This window comes from Podarcis erhardii (assembly GCF_964252035.2).
Source record: "Podarcis erhardii genome assembly, chromosome: 14".
NCBI lineage: Eukaryota > Metazoa > Chordata > Lepidosauria > Squamata > Lacertidae > Podarcis > Podarcis erhardii.
The window spans coordinates 9064260-9085615 of NC_138503.1; the positions used below are offsets into that span (position 1 = coordinate 9064260).

Genomic DNA, 21356 nt, shown 5'->3' on the forward strand with positions numbered 1-21356 from the left:
TGGAAGGGACCCTGAGGGTCATCTAGTCCAACCCCTTGCAATGCAGGAATCTCAGCTGAAGCACCCATGACAGATCACCATCCAACCTCTGCTTTAAAACCTCAAAGGAAGGAGATTCAACAACCCCTAGTGGGAAACCTTTCCTTGGCTCAGATCACAGTCGACTGCTTAGTATAGCATCTTGGATTTTAGACTGATGTTCTCTACCCCTTATAAAACTTTCCAGAGGCCAAGCATGCCTGTGCTTCTCTTCTCTTTTAAAAAGGGTCTCCTTTATAATATTGCCCTGTGCTAAACCTTATTGGGTTTCAGGTTAGGATCAATATGGCAGTTCAGTCCTTCCTATATTTGCTTAGAACAGCTGTTCTCAGCCTGTGGGTCCCCAGATGTTGTTGGACTACAACTCCCATCATCCCTGAGCTCTGGCCTTACTAGCTAGGGGTGATGGGAGTTGTAGTTCAACAACATCTGGGGACCCACAGGTTGAGAAAGGCTGGCTTAGAACAACCTTCCCCCAACTTTTGACAACAACTCCCACCACCCTTGACTATTGGCCATACATGGGAGTTGGAGTCAAAAACATCTGGAGGGTCTGGTTGGGGAAGCAGGTCTTACAGTTTTCCAGGTAAATATGTTTAGGATTGCAGTTTTTGCAATAGAAAACATGGATCGGTGGGATTTACTCCTTGGTAGGTATATATAGGATTTCAGCCTTACATCTTTGACAGTTCGATCTCCCTGTGAAATTCTGTTCACATGACTTCCCCCTAGTTCTTCCTTGTGGCTTCCAGTTGTTGTCACGCCATCTCAACTTTTATAGACACCCTGAAGCTCTTTGTAACCTTGTTCACTTGCAGGTAACATTAATTAGTGTTTAATTATCCTTGGCACAGCAATTGCTGGCTTGTGAAGGAGGGTCCCTCAAGGAACATAAACCTTTTGGCTAAATGCATGGCGCCACTTGAATGGCGATGGAGATTGGCTGGGCCTTGCGACACCTGGCAAAACACCTTTTCTTGGGTGCAGCCTAAACAGTCTTTTCTTGGGTGCAGCCACAGCTGTTAAAGAGATGCTTATGGTAGCCCTGTATCGCAAAGGTGCAATTGTGTGTGTATGTGTGTGTTTGCATTTGTCCTGGAACTCTATATGAAATTCTGTACCTCTCACATTCTGCAACCTGAAAACTTCAATTCTGCGATGGGAATACATTTTATGTAAACTTAGCAGCATCACAGATTTGTTTAATCTCTGTGTGTGTTTTTTAAAAAAACAGTTTTACTGTGGTTCTTAGTTTAAAGGTAAAGGGACCCCTGACCATTAGGTCCAGTCGTGGCCGACTCTGGGGTTGCGGTGCTCATCTTGCTTTATTGGCCGAGGGAGCCAGCGTACAGCTCTTTTTGGTCCTGTGGCCAGCATGACTAAGCCGCTTCTGGAGAACCAAAACAGCGCACGGAAATGCCATTTACCTTTCTGCCAGAGTGCTACCTATTTATCTACTTGCACTTTGACATGCTTTTGAACTGCTAGGTTGGCAGGAGCTGGGACTGAGCAATGGGAGCTCACCCCGTCGCGGGGATTCGAACTGCTGACCTTCTGATTGGCAAGCCCTAGGCTCTGTGGTTTAACCCACAGCACCACCTGCGTCCCTGGTTCTTAGTTTAGCTGCCTTCTAAATATCTGAACCAGGAGATGGTTGGGCTGAACACCTCCGTATCTGAGCCATGGCCTGCCTTAGGGACTGCTGGTGAGAAAGGAAGGGCACTCTGCACATATTTAAAGGCATTTCCTTCTTCTTTTTTGCCTTTAATTTTATTTTACAAAAGTGCCAAAGATACCTTGGCAAACACATAAAACATCAGGATACTCTCAGAACAATATATGGGCACATGAGCTGGACGGATTAAATCTCCAGCCCTATTTGAAAGCTATACCTTGGTGCAAGACCAATGCTTGGTACATGACCAATGAGTAGCCATGCTCTAAACACCAGATGTGCTCACTAGCCTTGCCCCTAGCACCCACCCCTTATTTGGAGATGCCATTGGGTAGGGCTAATCTGTACTTTGGAATGGGAGAGAGGTGGCAAACCTGAAGAAGCGACTTTACCCCCATCGTTCTGCCCGGACACTGAGATCCAGCGCCGAGGGCCTTCTGGCGGTTCCCTCGCAGCGAGAAGCCAAGTTACAGGGAACCAGGCAGAGGGCCTTCTCGGTAGTGGCACCTGCCCTGTGGAACACCCTCCCATCAGATGTCAAGGCAATAAACAACTATTTCACTTTTAAAAGACAACTGAAGGCGGCCCTGTTTAAGAAAGTTTTTAATGCCTGACGCTGTATTGTTTTTAATATTTGGTTGGAAGCTGCCCAGAGTGGCTGGGGAAACCCAGCCAGATGGGCGGGGTATAAATTATAAATTATTATTATTATATTATTATTTTTGTAAGCCTGAAGGTCACGTTCCCTTCTGAGCGTGCCAGTGGTGTGAGAGGCAAAAGTGGGCAGAGTCATGCATTTAAGTTCAACATCTCTAAAACAGGCTGGCTTCTACTTGTGATCTGCCCTTTCTCTCCCCATCCTGACAAGCAAGAGGCAGTATCAGAGTTCCAGGACTTGTTCCAGCCAGGCAAAAGCTTTCCAGGAGGATTCAAAGCAGGGCTGGTGAGCGGTGCAGCCTGGGGAGAGTCTGGAGGGCCTGAAACAGGACGGCCACACTCGGTGGAAATATTGGTGCATATGAGTTTGCACAGTTCCAATCCTTCTTCCCTTGGCCTCTTCTTGGCGTACATGGAATTGCTGTCTTTGCAGGAGATTGGTCCTGTTTTAAAGTGCCTTTAGCCGAGACTCCCTTCCCTAGCAAAGTGTGACAATCAGCATCTATTTGAATTTATTAGCATAATTATTTAAAGGTTAATGAAGTGTTTTACGGGGTAATTTCAACCTGCTGTTTCCTTGCCTTCCCTGGTGTATCCGCTGGCCCTGTAGAAAGGCAGCAATTGGAAGCACCCACTTGCGTCGTTTGGCCCCTGACTCCCACAATCTGAGCGAACCGTTGTCATTCCATCAGCTCTTATCAGGCAGGGGATTTTGGCTCCTGGATGTGCAAAAGTACACAACTGACTCCAGTTTTGCAGGAAGTGTCCCCTTATTCTCCAGCTGATTCTGTTTCTTCCATCCAGCAGCCCTTTAATGAATCTTAAGAAGGTGGGCAGGTGTGGAGGACTCCCTGGTCCTGAATGGGGTAACTGTGCCCCTGAAGGACCAGGTGCGCAGCCTGGAAGTCATTTTGGACTCACAGCTGTCCACGGAGGCACAGGTCAATTCTGTGTCCAGGGCGGCTGTCTACCAGCTCCATCTGGTACGCAGGCTGAGACCCTACCTGCCCACGGACTGTCTCACCAGAGTGGTGCATGCTCTGGTTATCTCCTGCTTGGACTGCTGCAATGCGCTCTACGTGGAGCTACCTTTGAAGGTGACCCGGAAACTACAACTAATCCAGAATGCGGCAGCTAGACTGGTGACTGGGAGCGGCCACCGAGTCCACATAGAACCGGTCTTAAAAGACCTACATTGGCTCCCAGTATATTTCTGAACACAGTTCAAAGTGTTGGTGTTGACCTTTAAAGTCCTAAACGGCCTTGGTCCACTATATCTGAAGGAGTGTCTTCACCCCCATCGTTCTGCCCGAACACTGAGGTCCAGTGCCGAGGGCCTTATGGCGGTTCCCTCACTGCAAGAAGCCAAGTTACAGGGAACCAGGCAGAGGGCCTTCTCGGTAGTGGCACCCTCCCTGTGGAACACCCTCCCACCGGATGTCAAAGAGAACAACAACTACCAGACTTTTAGATGACATCTGAAGGCAGCCCTGTTTAGGGAAGCTTTTAATGTTTGATGCATTACTGTATTTTAATATTGTGTTGGAAGCCGCCCAGAGTGGCTGGGGAAACCCAGCCAGATGGGTGGGGTATAAATAATAAATTATTACTATTATTATTCTTCAAAATTCTGGACATCGCCATCTGTGTGCAAAGCTTATCTATTCCATTTGTACCATTTGAATTTGCTTGATTTCTCCTGCTCTGGAGGGCAGGACTCGAACCAGTGGCTTGAAGTTACAAGAAAGGAGATTCTGGCTAAGCACCAGGATGAACATTCTGGCAGTAAGAGCTGTTCGAGAGTGGAACCTTCCTTTGAGGTTTTTTTTTAAAAAAGAATATTTATTAACATTTCCAAAATGATACAAAAAAAAAAATAACAGAAATACAAAAATACAAAATTGAAAACAATTAAAAACAGATACAATTTCCATTACTTATTTTCTATTGACTTATTTCCCAGACCTCCTCTCACCTCCCCTTTTTGTATTCCAGTTCAAATTATTAGCTCAGCAAATCCTTATTGTAACTTATTATAACTTATTATAACTTATTATAACTTATTTCTCAGCCTTTACCTTACAGCTGGTAACCACTTAATTTCTGTCCAACATCATTCTAACATCCATTAATTTTACAATGCTTCTGTAGGTAATCTTTAAATTTTTTCCAGTCTTCTTCCGCCAACTCTTTTCCCTGGTCTCGGATTCTGCCGGTCATTTCTGCTAGTCCCATATAGTCTATCACCTTCATCTGCCATTCTTCCAGAGTGGGTAGTTCTTGTGTCTTCCAATACTTCGCAATGAGTATTCTTGCTGCTGTTGTTACATACATAAAAAATGTTCTATCCTTCTTTGACACCAATTGGCCGACCATGCCCAGGAGAAAGGCCTCTGGTTTCTTCGGGAAGGTATATTTAAATACCTTTTTCAGTTCATTATAGATCATTTCCCAGAAGGCCTTAATCCTTGGGCACGTCCACCAAAGGTGAAAGAATGTTCCATCAGTTTCTTTACATTTCCAACATTTATTATCGGGCAAGTGATAAATTTTTGCAAGCTTGACTGGGGTTATGTACCACCTGTATATAATTTTCATAATATTCTCTCTTAAGGCATTACATGACGTAAATTTCATACCTGTGGTCCACAACTGTTCCCAGTCAGCAAACATAATGTTATGTCCAACATCTTGTGCCCATTTAATCATAGCAGACTTCACCGTTTCATCTTGAGTATTCCATTTCAACAGCAAGTTATACATCCTTGACAAATTCTTAGTTTTAGGATCTAACAATTCTGTTTCCAATTTTCATTTTTCCATCTGGAAGCCGATTTTCCTATCCAATTTAAAAGCCTCCATTATCTGGTAATAATGAAGCCAGTCTCGCACTTTATCTTTTAGTTTCTCATAACTCTGCAACTTCCTTTGAGGTTTTAAAGCAGATCCAGGTCAACACCTCCTGTTTCCTGCTGTGGCTCTCTGGGTGACAGTAGGATTGGCCATCTGCCTTGTCATCCTCCTGGTTGCCCTGGCATATGTGTGCCAGAAGAAAATTCGCCAGAGCTGCAAAGAAGAGAGAGAGAGAGCTGGTATACATAAATATAATAAAAGTGAAAGAATGTCTTTGTGCAAGTCCCCATTGGAGGGTTTGTAGCGCTGTGTCACAAACCTGGGTTTGCATGAAGTCAGGGCAGGGTAGGGGAGCAAAAGTGACAGCGTGGCATGGGACCAAGAAGGAAGAGACACCAAGAAAATCTTTAATAATAATAATAATAATAATAATAATAATAATAATAATAATAAAACCTACTGAAAAAGAGGGGTGCGGGTGGCGCTGTGGGTTAAACCACAGAGCCTAGGGCTTGCCAATCAGAAGGTCAGTGGTTCGAATCCCCACGAAGGGGTAAGCTCCTGTTGCTCGGTCCCTGCTCCTGCCAACCTAGCAGTTCAAAAGCACGTAAAATGCAAGTAGATAAATAGGTACTGCTCCAGCAGAAAGGTAAACGCCATTTCAGTGTTCTGCTCTGGTTTGCCAGAAGCGGCTTAGTCATGTTGGCCACATGACCCGGAAACTGTACGCCGGCTCCCTCGGCCAATAAAGCAAGATGAGTGCCGCAACCCCAGAGTTGGCCGCGACTGGACCTAATGGTCAGGGGTCCCTTTACCTTGCTGAAAAAGAAAAAAAAGGAAAAAAGAAGAAGGAAGAGACACAGATATTGTGGTTTAAAACAACGGGAGAAGTTTGAGTAAAGTACTATGGGGTATTTGAGGGTGCCACATCCTTTATCTCCCGCACATGAGACAGCTGAGGAATGGAAGATGCAGAAGTTCTGAGTACAGCAAGTTGGGAAAGATGCTGAAAGGAGAGAAAAAGAGAATGTTTTAAACAACAGCAGAGGTTTGAGTAAAGTAGGGATGGAAGGACACCGAGAGGGGGAAATGGTGGTTTTAAAGCAGAGATTGGCTGGCCATCTGTCATGGATGCTTTAGCTGAGTTTCCTGCATTGCAGGGGGTTGGACTAGATGACCCTCAGGGTTCCTTCCAACTCTACAATTCTATGATTCTGCCCCCACCTTTCTTCCAAGAACCTCAAGTTGACAGTTATAGTTCTTTCCCACCCACCCCTCTCAACAACCCTGTAAGGTGGACTAGGCTGGGAGAGAGAGTCACTGGCCCAGGGTGAATTTTGATGGTTAGGCAAGGAAGTTTCTCTTTTTTAAAAAAAGTTTTTTTATTAACAATTTCAACATAAGAATATATCAAAACATATAATATTCATTATTTCCCCCCTTTTCGCCCACTCCCCGTCAAACCCTCCTCCCCGAGACTTCCCTCAGCTCCCCTCTCTGATTTCTCATCACACGTTGTTCTCTGCATATTATAAAATTATATCGATCCTTATCTGAAGAAGTGTGCATGCACACGAAAGCTCATACCAAGAACTGACTTAGTTGGTCTTTAAGGTGCTACTGGAAGGAATTTGTTTTGTATCGATCCTTATATTATCTATCTACCATGTTATCAATCGGTAAGTTTGTGTATGTTTATTCAAAACCTGCCAAGGAGTCCAATTCATTTTGTTGTCTTTTAAAATACAGTGGTACCTCGGGTTACGTACTTAATTCGTTCTGGAGGTCCGTTCTTAACCTGAAACTGTTCTTAACCTGAAGTACCACTTTAGCTAATGGGGCCTCCTGCCCCACCGGAGCACGATTTCTGTTCTCATACTGAAGCAGAGTTCTTAACCCGAGGTACTATTTCTGGTTAGCAGAGTCTGTAACCTGAAGCGTCTGTAACCTGAAGCATCTGTAACCTGAGGTACCAATGTACTTTGTAAAAAGTTCCCATTCTTCTTTAAAGTGACAGTTGTCCTTATCTCGCAGTTTGTATGTCAGTTTAGCCAATTCTGGGGCAAGGATGTTTCTCAGATCCCAGGGCCTGATGCCAAAATCATTGTTAAATGTGGGGTGATTGCAGGCTGGACAGTGCCTGCCACCCCACTACCTGGGGATGAATTGGCAAAGTGAGAAAAATAGATCACAAGGAGGGGGGGCTGCAATATCCTCCTCCCCCAATCCTCCAAACGCTTTCTGCCCTGACCTACACCAGAGTGACACCAGAATTATCAGGCAGGACAGTGACCTCGATAGTCTTCAACTTGCTCAGTTAGTTTCAATATACCGTACTTTTCAGTGTATAAGACTATGTTTTTTTTTAAAAAAAGCATGCTAAAAAATGGGGGTCATCCTATACATAGGGTGAATGTTTGATTGGTTGCTGCCAAGGCAGTCAGCGGCTGTTGTGCGTGTTATTGGTTGCTGCGTCAATGGGTGGTGTTGATTGGCTGACACTCCTGCAATGGGGGGGGGGGGCAATTGGCAGCTTCTGCCGGCGATGGGACAGACAGGAGGCGGACTTATTGATGCATGCAGGTGAGTGATTTTCAGTAGCCCCTTTTTAAAAAATCTCAACAACCCTGGGCAATACTCTGCAAAAAAAAAAAGCTGAACAACTCTGTGCCCTCTCCCCCCATTTTATTAAATTTGAGTCCCCACAAATAGTGGGGCGTCTTATACATGGCGGCGTCTTATAGACGGAAAAGTACGGTAGTTTCATCTTTCTCTGTTGAAATATCTGGCAGGATCTGTGGGCTTCTCATGTGATGGCTGTGTTTAAAAATGAGGGTGGCAAAAAACAGGGGGACGTCAAAAGAGAATAACAATAATTTATTTATATGCTGCCCATCTGGCTAGGTTGCCCACAAAGGAGCCCACAGTTTCTGGTGAAGCAGATTGGTGGTGATCATTACCTCGTAGGCCAGTGCAGAACATTGTCAAGTACATTTTCTTAAAAGCTATAATTAAGGAAGCAGCCGTTCTTGTCCTGCTGCCTATTTAGCAAGCAACTGAGTGCACACGTGGGTTTGATGGTGGTACTGGAGAGCTGTGGAGAAATCGGCAGGACTTTTGCGATGAAGCTACCCCCAGCTCCGATGGAGCCCAAATCTATCAGCTACATACTGGAACTTCCCTTTGAAAGTAGCAAAGCAGTTAATACAGATTTTAATATCTGGGAGAAACTCTGGAAGAGCGATCAGAAGTTTACAGCATGTTATTCCTTGAAGGAGAACTACTTGAAAATGATTTACAGGTGGTATTTAACTCAGAGTAGGCTTGCTGAAATGTTTAAGACTGAATCAGATAAGTGCTGGAGATGCAATGAGGTAGAGGGAATGTTCTTTCATATGTGGTGGACCTGTAAAAGGGTAAAAGAGTATTGGGAAATAATTTACAATGAATTGGAAAAAAAATGTATAAAAAGCACTTTTCAAAACAACAACAGAGTCCTTTTTGTTGGGGATAATTCAGATGGAAATCCCCAGGTGTCAAAAAGGGTTATTTGTGTATGCCACTACAGCGGCCCGTGTTTTGTTAGCCCCAAAATGGAAAACGAGTGAGGTCCCAACTAAAGAAGAATGGCAGCTTAAACTGATGGAATATGCACAACTTGTGGATCTAACTTATAGAATAAGAGAACAAGAAGAACCTTCATTTAAAGAAGATTGGAAAATGTTTATTGAATATATGGGGGAAAGTTGAAAACGTTGACAGCATTAAGATAAATTCAACAGTGTAAATGAGTTTTGATGGATGTAATAATGGAAAACTGAATTGTATAGTTTATATAAAATATGCAGGGATTTATGTTATGCAAAATGAACAATGGAAAGAGAAGAAGTTAAGTCATTGATATTTTAAAGTTGTTTAAATGAATATTCTAAATTGTAAAACAGAATTTTTTTTAAAAAATATAGGTAGGTAGGTAGACAGATAGATAGTAGGAAAGCAGAACATCTTGCACAAATTGTGCTGGAATATTTCCATACATCTTAAATGGGACACCTGTTAGGATCTCATTGTCTAAAGTGAGATTTGGTATGTGTGCAGATGACCTTGCGGTAACCCAGTGGATTTACCTGTTTCCCTTCAGAGACATTTCCCTCCTTTGCTTCCCATCAGTGGCATTGACAGAGACTTTACCATCTTCTCCCTCTTTTCTCCTTTCCAGGTCAACACCTCCTGTTTCCTGCTGTGGCTCTCTGGGTGACAGTAGGATTGGCCATCTGCCTTGTCATCCTCCTGGTTGCCCTGGCATATGTGTGCCAGAAGAAAATTCGCCAGAGCTGCAAAGAAGAGAGAGAGAGAGCTGGTATACATAAATATAATAAAAGTGAAAGAATGTCTTTGTGCAAGTCCCCATTGGAGGGTTTGTAGCGCTGTGTCACAAACCTGGGTTTGCATGAAGTCAGGGCAGGGTAGGGGAGCAAAAGTGACAGCGTGGCATGGGACCAAGAAGGAAGAGACACCAAGAAAATCTTTAATAATAATAATAATAATAATAATAATAATAATAATAATAATAAAACCTACTGAAAAAGAGGGGTGCGGGTGGCGCTGTGGGTTAAACCACAGAGCCTAGGGCTTGCCAATCAGAAGGTCAGTGGTTCGAATCCCCACGAAGGGGTAAGCTCCTGTTGCTCGGTCCCTGCTCCTGCCAACCTAGCAGTTCAAAAGCACGTAAAATGCAAGTAGATAAATAGGTACTGCTCCAGCAGAAAGGTAAACGCCATTTCAGTGTTCTGCTCTGGTTTGCCAGAAGCGGCTTAGTCATGTTGGCCACATGACCCGGAAACTGTACGCCGGCTCCCTCGGCCAATAAAGCAAGATGAGTGCCGCAACCCCAGAGTTGGCCGCGACTGGACCTAATGGTCAGGGGTCCCTTTACCTTGCTGAAAAAGAAAAAAAAGGAAAAAAGAAGAAGGAAGAGACACAGATATTGTGGTTTAAAACAACGGGAGAAGTTTGAGTAAAGTACTATGGGGTATTTGAGGGTGCCACATCCTTTATCTCCCGCACATGAGACAGCTGAGGAATGGAAGATGCAGAAGTTCTGAGTACAGCAAGTTGGGAAAGATGCTGAAAGGAGAGAAAAAGAGAATGTTTTAAACAACAGCAGAGGTTTGAGTAAAGTAGGGATGGAAGGACACCGAGAGGGGGAAATGGTGATTTTTAAAAGTGGCAGATGTTTAATAAGAGCGAGCAGGGGATGAAATTGAGGAGGAAAGTGGCAATTTAAAGCAAGTTTTTAGCAAGGAGGGAGTTTGGAAAGGCTCTGTTGTGTTAGTTTCTTGGTGTTAGTTTCTGAGTTGTACCCATCTCTGCTATTTCTCGTTGCTAAAAGTGGCTTGTTTGTTTGTTAAAAACCAACCCCTCAATGTTTCTGTAGTGTGGACCAGGTTTCTCCTGCCTGGTGTTACTAGACTACACCTCCGGTGCTATTTTTCTGGGGGGAAAGAGGTGCCGGAACTCACAATGAACGCTTCCCTTATTCTCTTATAATGGCAATGACGCTCATCTGAGAGGTGCCAGCACTGTGTTCTGGCAAGTTCTGGCTGAAAAAAAAGCCCTGCCATTAACCCGATCATTGGCAGGGGCTGATGGGAGTTGGAGTCCCACAACAAAAGGAAGACCATATGTTTTCCATCCTTGATCTGAATCTTAATAGTATCAGTGAGTCCAGTACTACACAGCTCCACCTGGCCTGGAAACGGGGATATTTAACCACTGGATGGCAGTGTTTGGTTTTTATTTTTTAACCTTCCTTTTTGCACGTTTTTTTTTCCAGCAAGAGAGGAACAGGATGAAGGAGAAGGATCCAAGACAGGTTAGTCGGATTTCGTATCTTTCTGGCAGCCCCAGAGCAAGAACTCTGGGGTGGGTCATGTGCTAACAACTGTAGCTTGCCAATTTACACATCCTGGCCAATGTGAAACTGCGCATGGGGAGAGCAGCCTGTTTCTGATTGTATGTTCTGGACTGAAAAGTCTAAAAAATAATACAGCGGTATCTTGGCTCTCAAACGCCTTGGTACTCAAACAACTTGGAAACCAAACACTGCAAACATGGAAGTAAGTGTTCCGGTTTGTGAACATTTTTCGGAAGCCGAATGTGCTCTGTTTTGAGTGCTATGCTTCCAATTTGAGTGCCACACTTCCGTTTTGCTGCTTTAGGCATTGTTTTGAAAAGTCTGGAACGAAGTAATCAATTTTGCATTATTTTCTATGGGAAAGCGCGCCTTGGTTTTGGAACTCTTTGGTTTTGGAATGGACTTCTGGAACGGATTAAGTTTGAGAACCAAGGGACCACTGTAGTAGCAGAGCACTAGATTGGGTCAGTATTATTCCCGCTGTTCAGGCTAGGGGTTCTGTTGAATTTGAAGCTGGAGCAGCGCCATATTTTTCCTTCTATCTTCAGTGTTTGGGCTAGGGGTGCTATTGCATATGTGACCAGAATGGCACGACATGTGCAGCTTTCTTCCAACACGGAGTGCTTTGAGAGCATCACCGCCATGGATGCATGTCTAACTTGGGTGCCACTTTAAAGAGCTGTGGCTTCTCCTGAAGAATCATGGGAACCGGCTTGTTAAGGGTACTATCAGTTGTTAAGACACTCCTATTCCTCCCCCACCGAACTACACCCGCCCTGTGGAATGCCCTCCCATCGGATGTCAAGGCGATGGACAACTACCTGACATTCAGAAGACATCTGAAGGCAGCCCTGTTCAGGGGAGTTTTTAATATGTGACATTTTAGTGTATTTTTTATCTCTGTTGGAAGCCGCCCAGAGTGGCTGGGAAAACCCAGCCAGATGGGCGGGGTACAAATAATAAATTATTATTATTATATTATTACTACAACTCCCAGAATGTTGTAACCATCAACCCCTGTTCCCAAGGAATTTCTGAGAACTGTAGCTCTGGGAATAGGGGTTTCGTAACAACGCTCAACGCCTTTTGCAAACTATAGTTCCCAGGAGTCATTTGTGGGGGGAACCAGGACTGTTTAGAGTGTTATGATACTGCTTTAAGTGTGTGGTGCAGATGGGGCCTGTATTAGGATGCACACTATTCTTCTGACGTAAATTTAACAGATTTTAATAGGGTTTCTTTATATGACTGTAGCCCATGCTTGTGAAGGAAAACTTAGAAATCCTATAAATCAGGGACATCCAACTCCCAATAGGCTGGGATCTATTCACAGTATAAAAAAAATCTGGCAGTGATCTACCCATTGTCGTGAAAAGACTGGCAGTCTTCTACCCAAAGTTGTGGAGCTTTTTTTTAGTAAGCCAAAGTTTTTTTTTTTTGCTTTTTTGTAAGGAGATTGTGCTATAAAAGCACAATAAAAAAGTGTGAGTGGGGGGAGCCGTGTCTGAACCCTGGAGAGCTTCTGCCAGCCAATACCGAGCGAGATGGACCAGGGGTCTGACTCTGTCCAAGTCACTTTCTTATGTCCCTCCCTCCCACCCACCGATATTGACTTGGAGCAGAGAATTCCCTGATGTGCTGCAGCAAGCTCTCAGCCACGCAGGCCTCTGATAAACTGGATTATCATTTTAATAAAGTGTGATAGCTGCACTCGGCTGTAATCAAATGGATTAATTATAAGCCTGGTGATTCCCTTTATCTGCTTCTGAGCACAGCAATAGACACATTGCACATAGATTGCCTGGTTTCTAATCTTTCCTTGAGAGTGCGGAGGCTTCAGGCATCGTCGTCTACCTGTGTGACTGCGGTATTCCGGGGGGGGGGGGCGAGGGAAGCAGGCAGTGAGGTTTGCAGATTTGTCCCCCTCCTTTTGAGAAGTACTCCTGTTGTGCTTCACATCCACATTAGGCAGCGGAGCACAAGGATGCAAATTGAGGGTCCATAGCTCTGTAAATTCTCTGGTTAGAAGGATCTTCAGGTAGCAGGTGGAGGGAAAGACCTCTAACTGGGAGCTGTTGCCAGCCAGAGCAGGAAGCAGTGGGCCAAAGGGGCAAATAGTCTGCCCCAGTGGGAGGCAGCTTTCTATGTTCCTACCGGATTCCATTTTGAAACCTTAGCTTCTCGTTCTACTCCTGTACACCACGCAATTCATTACCTCGAATCACAGGCGCTGCGTTGCCCCCAAGATTGGGGGGCGGGGGCGGGCGTGTATGTGATGCCACCCGTGTATGTGATGTGTGTGTGAGATGTCGCATGATGTCAGTACGTTTTCGAGCACAATTCAAAGTGTTGGTGCTGACCTTTAAAGCCCTAAATGGCCTTGGTCCAGTATATCTGAAGGAGCGTCTCCACCCCCATCGTTTTACCCGGACACTGAGGTCCAGCACCAAGGGCCTTCTGGCAGTTCCCTCACTGCGAGAAGCCAAGTTACAGGGAACCAGGCAGAGGGCCTTCTCGGTAGTGGCACCCTCCCTGTGGAACGCCCTCCCACCAGATATCAAAGAGAACAACAACTACCAGACTTTTAGAAGACATCTGAAGGCAGCCCTGTTTAGGGAAGCTTTTAATGTTTGATGTATTAAAGTATTTTAATTTTTTTTTGGAAGCCTCCCAGAGTGGCTGGGGAAGCCCAGCCAGATGGGTGGGGTATAAATAATAAATTATTATTATATTATTATCTGCGTCTTCCAACGCCATGGAGACCAAACCGGTGCGGCCTTGTGGAAGGCTGCACTGGTCTGCGTGGTGTCAGGAGACCCCTTTCCACTTTCTCTACCCCACAGATGGTTTTGTGCCCCTCTGTCCTGCACTTTTCTGAACCTTTTCCAGCTCTAAAGCAGCCTTTTTGAGTTGGGTCTGGGGAGGGAGGGAGTCTGCTGTCTCTCCGGAGTGGGGTACGACACACACGTTTGGGCTCCGCAAGAGTTGGAGACAGAAAGTCATATTCTCCACGATTCATGCTAGTCTGTTCAGTACATTTGCTCAGCGTTACGCCCTAGGGCCTAATAATCTCATGTGCTGTGCTCTCTCTTTCTCTTTCCCTCGACAGCTTTGCAGCCTCTGAAGAACACGGAAAACAAAGAAGGTAATAGAAAGTCTCCCCTCAGTGGTCGCTACCCGTGTGTTGAGCTGCTTTGAAGTGAAAAGCAGCACGTTGCAGTCAATGTGCAGATTGTCACTTCCACAGGTCAAGCATGATATGCGCACCTTGACAGAGCTAATAACCCCCAGATCTTTGACCTCCTTCTTTGCCTCCTCTTGATGGTGGTGGTGATTGCCCTCTTGGCCCCACTTGATGCCAGAGTGAGGGCAGGCATTGCCCTCTGTCTGAATTGGCTTCAGTTGTCATTGCAAAGCCAACTCAGAGTGAGAACATATATTGGGTAAAAAGAGAGAAAGTGCCCACACGATGGAGCCCTGTTGCAGAACCGACTTTGTGTGTGTGATATTGGGGGGGGGGCTGTCTGAAACCTGCAAATACATCAGTAAAGTTGGGTAGAACCTTCTCCCTTCCCTCATTCCTCCCCTAATCTCTCTCTCATCTACCTAGTCCAAATGTTTTCCTCTCCCTTATCACTACATGACGCATCAGCGATGGGCTTCTGAACATGACCCCATAACTGCTTCACCTTGTAATGGGCCTGCGGGAGAAAAATGCATACATCTCCCCTCTTTTTTCACTTTGGTCACTTACCCATTTTCCACGTGGTTTCATTTCCTCCCCTCTTTTTCTTTCCAGACATTGGAGAAGAAATTGACTGACCAGAATTGGAAGGGAAACGCAGTTGTGCTACCACGAGGCTCACATGGCAAGCTGTGATCCTGCTCCTCCATCAATGGACTGCCGAAAATGTGACAGGCGCAGTATGCACAGAGACCTTTCACCTGGTGCCTGCTGCAGTTTGCTGATTTTAGCCATGACCAATTGCCTTCTCCCCCACCTTCTCCACAAAGATACAACCCTGAACTCTCTCTGTCCCCGTGAGACTCTCTTCTTCCCATTAGAAGCAGATCGTCGCTTACTGATGACATCCTTCCACCGCCAATCTCCCAGGACTGGGATGCTCCGAGTTCCCATTCCATAGTCTTACTGGGACGCTCCAAGAGTTCAACCATCAATGACCCTGTCAACTGATACAAAGGGAAAGGGAACGACTTCCTGCTTGAATGAGAGTAATTTGGACAAACCACGTGTACTGTAAAGAAAAGGGGAGAACTCACAGATCAACTTGCCACTCTAACAGTGGCACTCAAAGCTGTTTTGAGGGTCAGTTTTCAGTTGGATTTGCATGTAGGCATGCCACCTGTCCAATTTTAGATTAGCACAACTGGAGTTGTGTTGTGTTCTCTCTTATGTTTGCTGGAGGCTGGGAAATGACCATTGACTTTATAACAGGGGCAGGGAGCCTTTCAACCCGAGGGCTGTATTCCATTCTTTCAGGGCCCACATGGCCCTGCTGGATAGGGCTGGGAGCAAAAGTGAGAAGGGCAATGAATGTAAAATTTAACTTTGTAGGCTAGCTTCACATGCACCTCTCTGGCCTTCATCCAGAGAAGGAAGAGGCACTGTCAGAGTTCCAGGGCACATTTCAGCCAGGCGAAAACACACCAGTTAGATGTGAAGCAGGGACACTAGGGGTGTAATGTGGAGAGTCCTGGGGGCCAAATAAAAATGACCGCAGGGCCACATTCAGCTCCCAAGCCTGACGTTCCCCAACCCTGCTTTTTAACCTAACGGCAGTAGCTGCCAAGAAGCAGGAAGGGCCCTTCACTCAGGGGTGTAATGTACACATGCTTGGCAAACAGAAAGTCAGTCACAATCCTTGATGGCTCCACCTAGAAGAGTGTTGTTAGGAAGCAATGCTAGGGAAGATCTCTGTGGTAGATCCTGGAGAGATTTGGATCCCTTTGGAATCAGCGGTGCTAGACCGGGTGGACCAGTAATTGGCTCAATGTGGGAGAGCCTCCTATTTTCCTAACTGAGCATAACTAAGAGATGCACAAGAAGGCATTATCTTTTTTTTGAAAAGAAAAACCATGTGAGGTGAATTGCTCTTTGAGGTCTCTTGGAAGAAGGGGATAAGATTCAGCACTAAGTCCTACTGGATGAAGCCATAGGCCCACCTCTGGGCCAACCAAAGGCCTGTGGGGAGCAGGGCAGCCACAGCACTCTCCCCACATGTGAGTCTCAGCAGTTGTTTCTCAGAGGCTAAGTCCTTGTGGCACTGCAGGTAGAAGCATAGCTATCACAGCCAGTAGCCCTTGAGAGGCTTCTCCATGAATTTATCCAATTGTTTCTTAAAGCCTTTCAGGTTGGTGGCCATCACTCCATTTCCTGGGAACGAATTCCAAAGTGTGCTGTGTCAAGTCCCTCCATTTGCCTGTCCTGAATTTTCCAATATTAGCTGAATGATGGCCTCGAGTTTCTAGTATTATCTTTGTGAAGCTCGCCTTCAGATGTCGGTCTCTTCTCCCTCTCAGCCTTCCTTCCACAGCTGGAAGACAATCACAGGCAAAATTGGGGGCCTCTTTCCTGAGCTAAAATAGGAATGTGGCGCTGGCAGTGCCTTTACTCAAAAGACGGCCCCACATGCTGAATGGGGCTTACTCTCAGCCAAGTCTGCATAACATTTCAGAAATCTTCTCCCCTTTACACCTCCCAACTCAAACCCAAAGCCTTTATTCTGTGGAATGGGAATGTTTCAGAATTGAGCGCATTTCTGTTCTGTTGATGTTTCCTGTGCCTGGGGCAAAATGGCATATTGTGAGGTTCCTGAAGGTGCTCATATGATTTTAGAGCCCACTGCAATCTCCAGCTGCTGTTTGCCATGTCTGGGAGCAAATCCACAACTGTGGGGGTGAGTGGAATTTGCAGGGATCTCTTAATATTAGATGCAAACAAAGGGAAAACTATATGGCAGAGAAACCGCTTTGGCCCAGCAATTGGGCTGCTTCTTCTTCCTCTGTTGAGAGAGAGAGAATTTCCATTCACTGTTGACAATGGAAGACTTTGGAGCCATGTTTTAAGATTCTGCTTTTGGTTTGAGCATTGCAACACAACAGGGTATGGTGTTTTGTATGCCTTATTTTGCCTTTTGCTTGCTTTCCTCCCAGTTAACCACCTGGTTCACTGGAGTTAAATTTCTTTGTTTTTTTTCTGAGAGAGCATTCAGTTCTGTCTCTTTGGTGTTTTTTAATATATAAAAATACTGGACTGAAAATGGATGGCTAGTCATGGTACTAGCGAGGGGGAATCTGCTGGTCCGATGCCTCCCTCTACCCCATAAGCTGAACCAAAGAGTAAACTTGACTTTATTGCATTTCTGATTAGATTTCTACCCAACATAGTCTACATTATTTAGCATGTTATTTGCAAATCTGCAGAGATCTGGTTTATTGGGGCGGGGGGCAGGGTTGCATTCTCCCTTTTTATCCCAACCCCCAAAGCCAGGGTAGCCGCCATGGTGCTTTCCAAGTGTTTGGAACTACAGTTCCCATTGGCCTCAGCCAGTGTGCTCAAGATTGATGGGAGTTGTAGCACGGCAACACCTAGAAAGCACCGTGTTGCTTACTGCTGATGAAAGAAGTTGAGCTGTACAGCTGGGAGACACTGAACACTTCAGAAGTAGAGTAGGTATTAGAAAGTTTGGGATAAGGGCTTGCTGTGTTTTTTTTAAATAAAAAAAGTACATTTGAACTTTTAAAATTAATTAGCTATTTAAAATGTTAGAATTTGGAGTCCTTAGTGTCTTTGGAGAGATCTAATAAACATTTGGTTCTTTTGGGCAAATGTTTCCTTTGTGCATGGTAGAGGTGTGAGATAACAACAACAACAACAGCAACAATAATTATTTATACCCCACCCTCCCCAGCCAAGGCCAGGCTCACGGCGGCTAACAACCAATAATAAAAACAAGTTGAATGAATACAACTTAAAAACAAGATTAAAATACAACATTAAAACATTAAAATGCAGCCGCATCACCGGAGGCGAAACAAAAAAAGAAAGAGGGGGAGGGAATCAAATTGACTCCAAGCCAAAGGCCAGGCAGAACAACTCTGTCTTACAGGCCCTGCGGAAAGAAATCATATCCTGCAGGGCCCTGGTCTCATGAGGCAGAGTGTTCGACCAGACTGGAGCCAGTGTTGAAAAAGCCCTGGCTCTGGTTGAAGCTAATCTAACTTCCTTAGGGCCCGGGACCGCTAGGGTGTTGCTATTTATGGACCTTGAGGCTCTCCGTGGGGCATACCGGGAGAGGCGGCCCCATAGGTACGAGGGTCCTAGGCCGTGAAGGGCTTTAAAGGTCAAAACCAGCACCTTAAATCTGGCCCTGTACTCCACCAGGAGCCAGTGCAGCTGGAAAAGCACTGGGTGAATATGCTCCCATGGCAGAGACCCCGTGAGGAGCCTCGCTGCAGCATTCTGCACCCTCTGGAGTTTCTGGGACAGTTTCAAGGGCAGCCCTGCGTAGAGCGAATTACAGTAGTCAAGCCTGGAGGTGACCGTCGCATGGATCACTGCGGCCAGGTCGGGGCGGGAAAGGTAAAAGCTTTTAATTAAAAGCTTCCCTAAACAGGGCTGCCTTCAGATGTCTTCTAAATGTCAGGTATTTGTTTATCTCTTTGACATCTGGTGGGAGGGCGTTCCACAGGGCGGGCGCCACTACCAAGAAGGCCCTCTGCCTGGTTCCCTGTAGCTTTGCTTCTCGCAGTGAGGGAACCGCCAGAAGGCCCTCGCGCTGGACCTCAGCATCCGGGCAGAACAATGGGGGTGGAGACGCTCCTTCAGGTATATTGAGCCTTTGAGGCCATTTAGGTATGCACATGCATACTCCATCCATTCCCCTCCCTCCCACTACCCCCTCCGTGGTGCCACTGCATGCCATTTTCTTAACTAAGGAGTGTGGGATTTCACAGTTTGAGCAGGTAAAAAGATTATGGGTACTGTTCATTACAATTTTTTCATAATTGGATGTTTTATACTTTTGGGCTGGGGGTAATGTATTCTTGCCTGCTGGAGGACTTGCAATTCAACAGTAAATTTGCACGGGGTGGTTTATTTTGAATGCTCACCATCGCAAATCTGAATGAGGCCATTTTTGCAAGAGCATCCAGGCTCTGTCTGGGCTTCTCATGCACAGCAAGCAGGGCCTGCTGACAGGCAGGTGGCAGAATCAGTCCATCTGTTGGATGAGAGAATTCCAACTAGAGCTGAGGCAAATTCAGACGGGGAAAGAAAAGCTCTTGGGCAAGCTTTGCTATCTTGAATTCATTTCCAAAACCTTTTGCGTATTCTGCCTCCCCTCAAAATGTCCCCAGTTATGGATGTTGTGGGATCACGTAAAATTTTGGGATAGAGAGCCTTGTTCATCTTGAGGGCCACAAGGGGAACATTTCAGGGGCCACATGCCAGTGGTGCATGGGGCCAGAGGCAGAAGTAGGTAGAACAATGTGTGTGTCTGTTACCTTTGTACACTAGGCTACATTTCAGAGAGGCAAAAAGATTCCTGCTTTGCAGGGAAACTTGTCAGTTATGGCCAGGAAAGCGTTCTTCCCAAGACTAATTATGGTCTTCAGTATGATATATCTGTTTGAGGATGTATGTGTCAAATGAGATGTGACTTTAAGCACATGATTCAGAAACACAAACTGGCCACATATTTCCATTTACCAAAAGGCAGCTATGATCTAAATTGGGAGAGCAGCACAGAGCAGAAAGAGTTCAGCCCATCTCCTGCTGCACCTCAGCCCTGATTTGGGTTGGGGCTCCTGTGGCTGCTTTTTGTAGAGAAGGCGATGTGATGAGTCCAAGCACATTTTTATTTTAAAAATGTTGTGCTTCCAAAAGTAAAATGGATTAAATGTCCTGGAGAGATTGCAATTCTTTTGTGTCAACAAGAGAATGGGGGGGGGGGCTTTCTTTTCTAGAAGCCCAAATTTTCTAGAAATTTGGAACTGATGCTTTTTCCATCATGTATATAAATGGTGGGGAAAACCTCAGTTGTCTGAAGTTAATGTGAAGGAATACTCCTCCATGCTCAAGGCCCTGAAATCAAGATATACCATGTCCACAGCATCCCCCTGGTCCACCAAGCTTGTACAACAAAAGAAATGAGATTTGTCTGGCAAGACCTGTCTTTGAGAAACCCATTCTGGGTCTTAGGAATCAGAGCATCATTTTCTAAGTGCTCACAGACCTGCTGGGCTGCTGCTGTGCCACTCTTGGGACAAGGCGGGTTTGGGAGGGTGAGGGCTGCCCCCTATCTTGGGTTGGGGGGATTGCTCCTTCTCTTGGTATGAGGAGGGTTTGGGGGCTGCCCTTTCTATTTGGGGTGACATGAGTGCTGCTCCTTCTGTTGGGGGGGGTCTCCTGGGGGAAGCTGCCCCCTTTTCTCATGGCGGGGGGACCTGGGAAGGGGAGGGAGCCGGGAGGAGCTGCCTGGCCTTAGGGTCTTCCAGGCACACTGGGGTGAAAGGGAGAGAAAAAGAGAGAGACACTCCATTCATGAAATTATTTCTGTACTGTTTTGTCTCTCTCACACATAATCGTTCTTGGAAGCTGTTTACAGCAATCCAAGCCATAGAAGTATTGAAGTATTAAAGACAGGCATGCATTAACCCTTTCTGAAGGGCTGTGTCATGAATATAATGTAGGGGGAGAAGTGCATGCTTACAAGTATATAGAAGTACAAACACAGCCCCATACCCCGAAAGAAAGCGCTACAGAAAAATGGCAGTTGCCCTTTGCATTTTAAACTCCCTTAGGAAACAGCCTCTTCTATAGGAAAAACTGTGTAAGTAGCAGGCCAGGCTCTGCAAAACACTTGTCCACACCTCAGCCATCAAACAGCAGGGGGCAAAGCAGAGACACACACCTTGTGGAAGTTGTTATTATTAAATGTATTTATTAAAGGTATATACTGCCCTTAATCCACAGATCACAGGGCGTTGACGACATAAAAATGCAACATAAAAGCACAAAATACATGAGAACAGCAAGAACAAAAAATAAACCAATAACCCACCCCCATATAATAATGTTATTAATTAAGGCCTATAAACTATCTTTTATGAATAAAAACATTATAAATGTTCAAATAAAATGTTTTTATAACAAAATACCTAAAGAAGGTTATCTACTCATAAATATAGGAC

General features: G+C 45.4%; 1 protein-coding gene across 3 annotated transcripts in view; it reads left to right on the forward strand.

Moving 5' to 3' along the window:
• Window positions 1-16224, forward strand: part of CD276 (CD276 molecule) — a 66667-nt gene extending 50443 nt beyond the window's left edge. The window contains exons 5-8 of one of the 3 annotated variants that reach the window (XM_081839283.1): window positions 9444-9584; window positions 11061-11099; window positions 14251-14286; window positions 14941-16224. In XM_081839283.1, coding sequence (XP_081695409.1) covers window positions 9444-9584; window positions 11061-11099; window positions 14251-14286; window positions 14941-14963 — 239 coding nt within the window. In that variant the 3' untranslated portion in view covers window positions 14964-16224. Of the gene's footprint in view, window positions 1-5322; window positions 5685-9443; window positions 9585-11060; window positions 11100-14250; window positions 14287-14940 lie in introns of those variants that run through there. The other 2 variants (XM_081839282.1, XM_081839281.1) reach the window with 2 other exon arrangements.
• Window positions 16225-21356: the final 5132 nt, after the last annotated feature.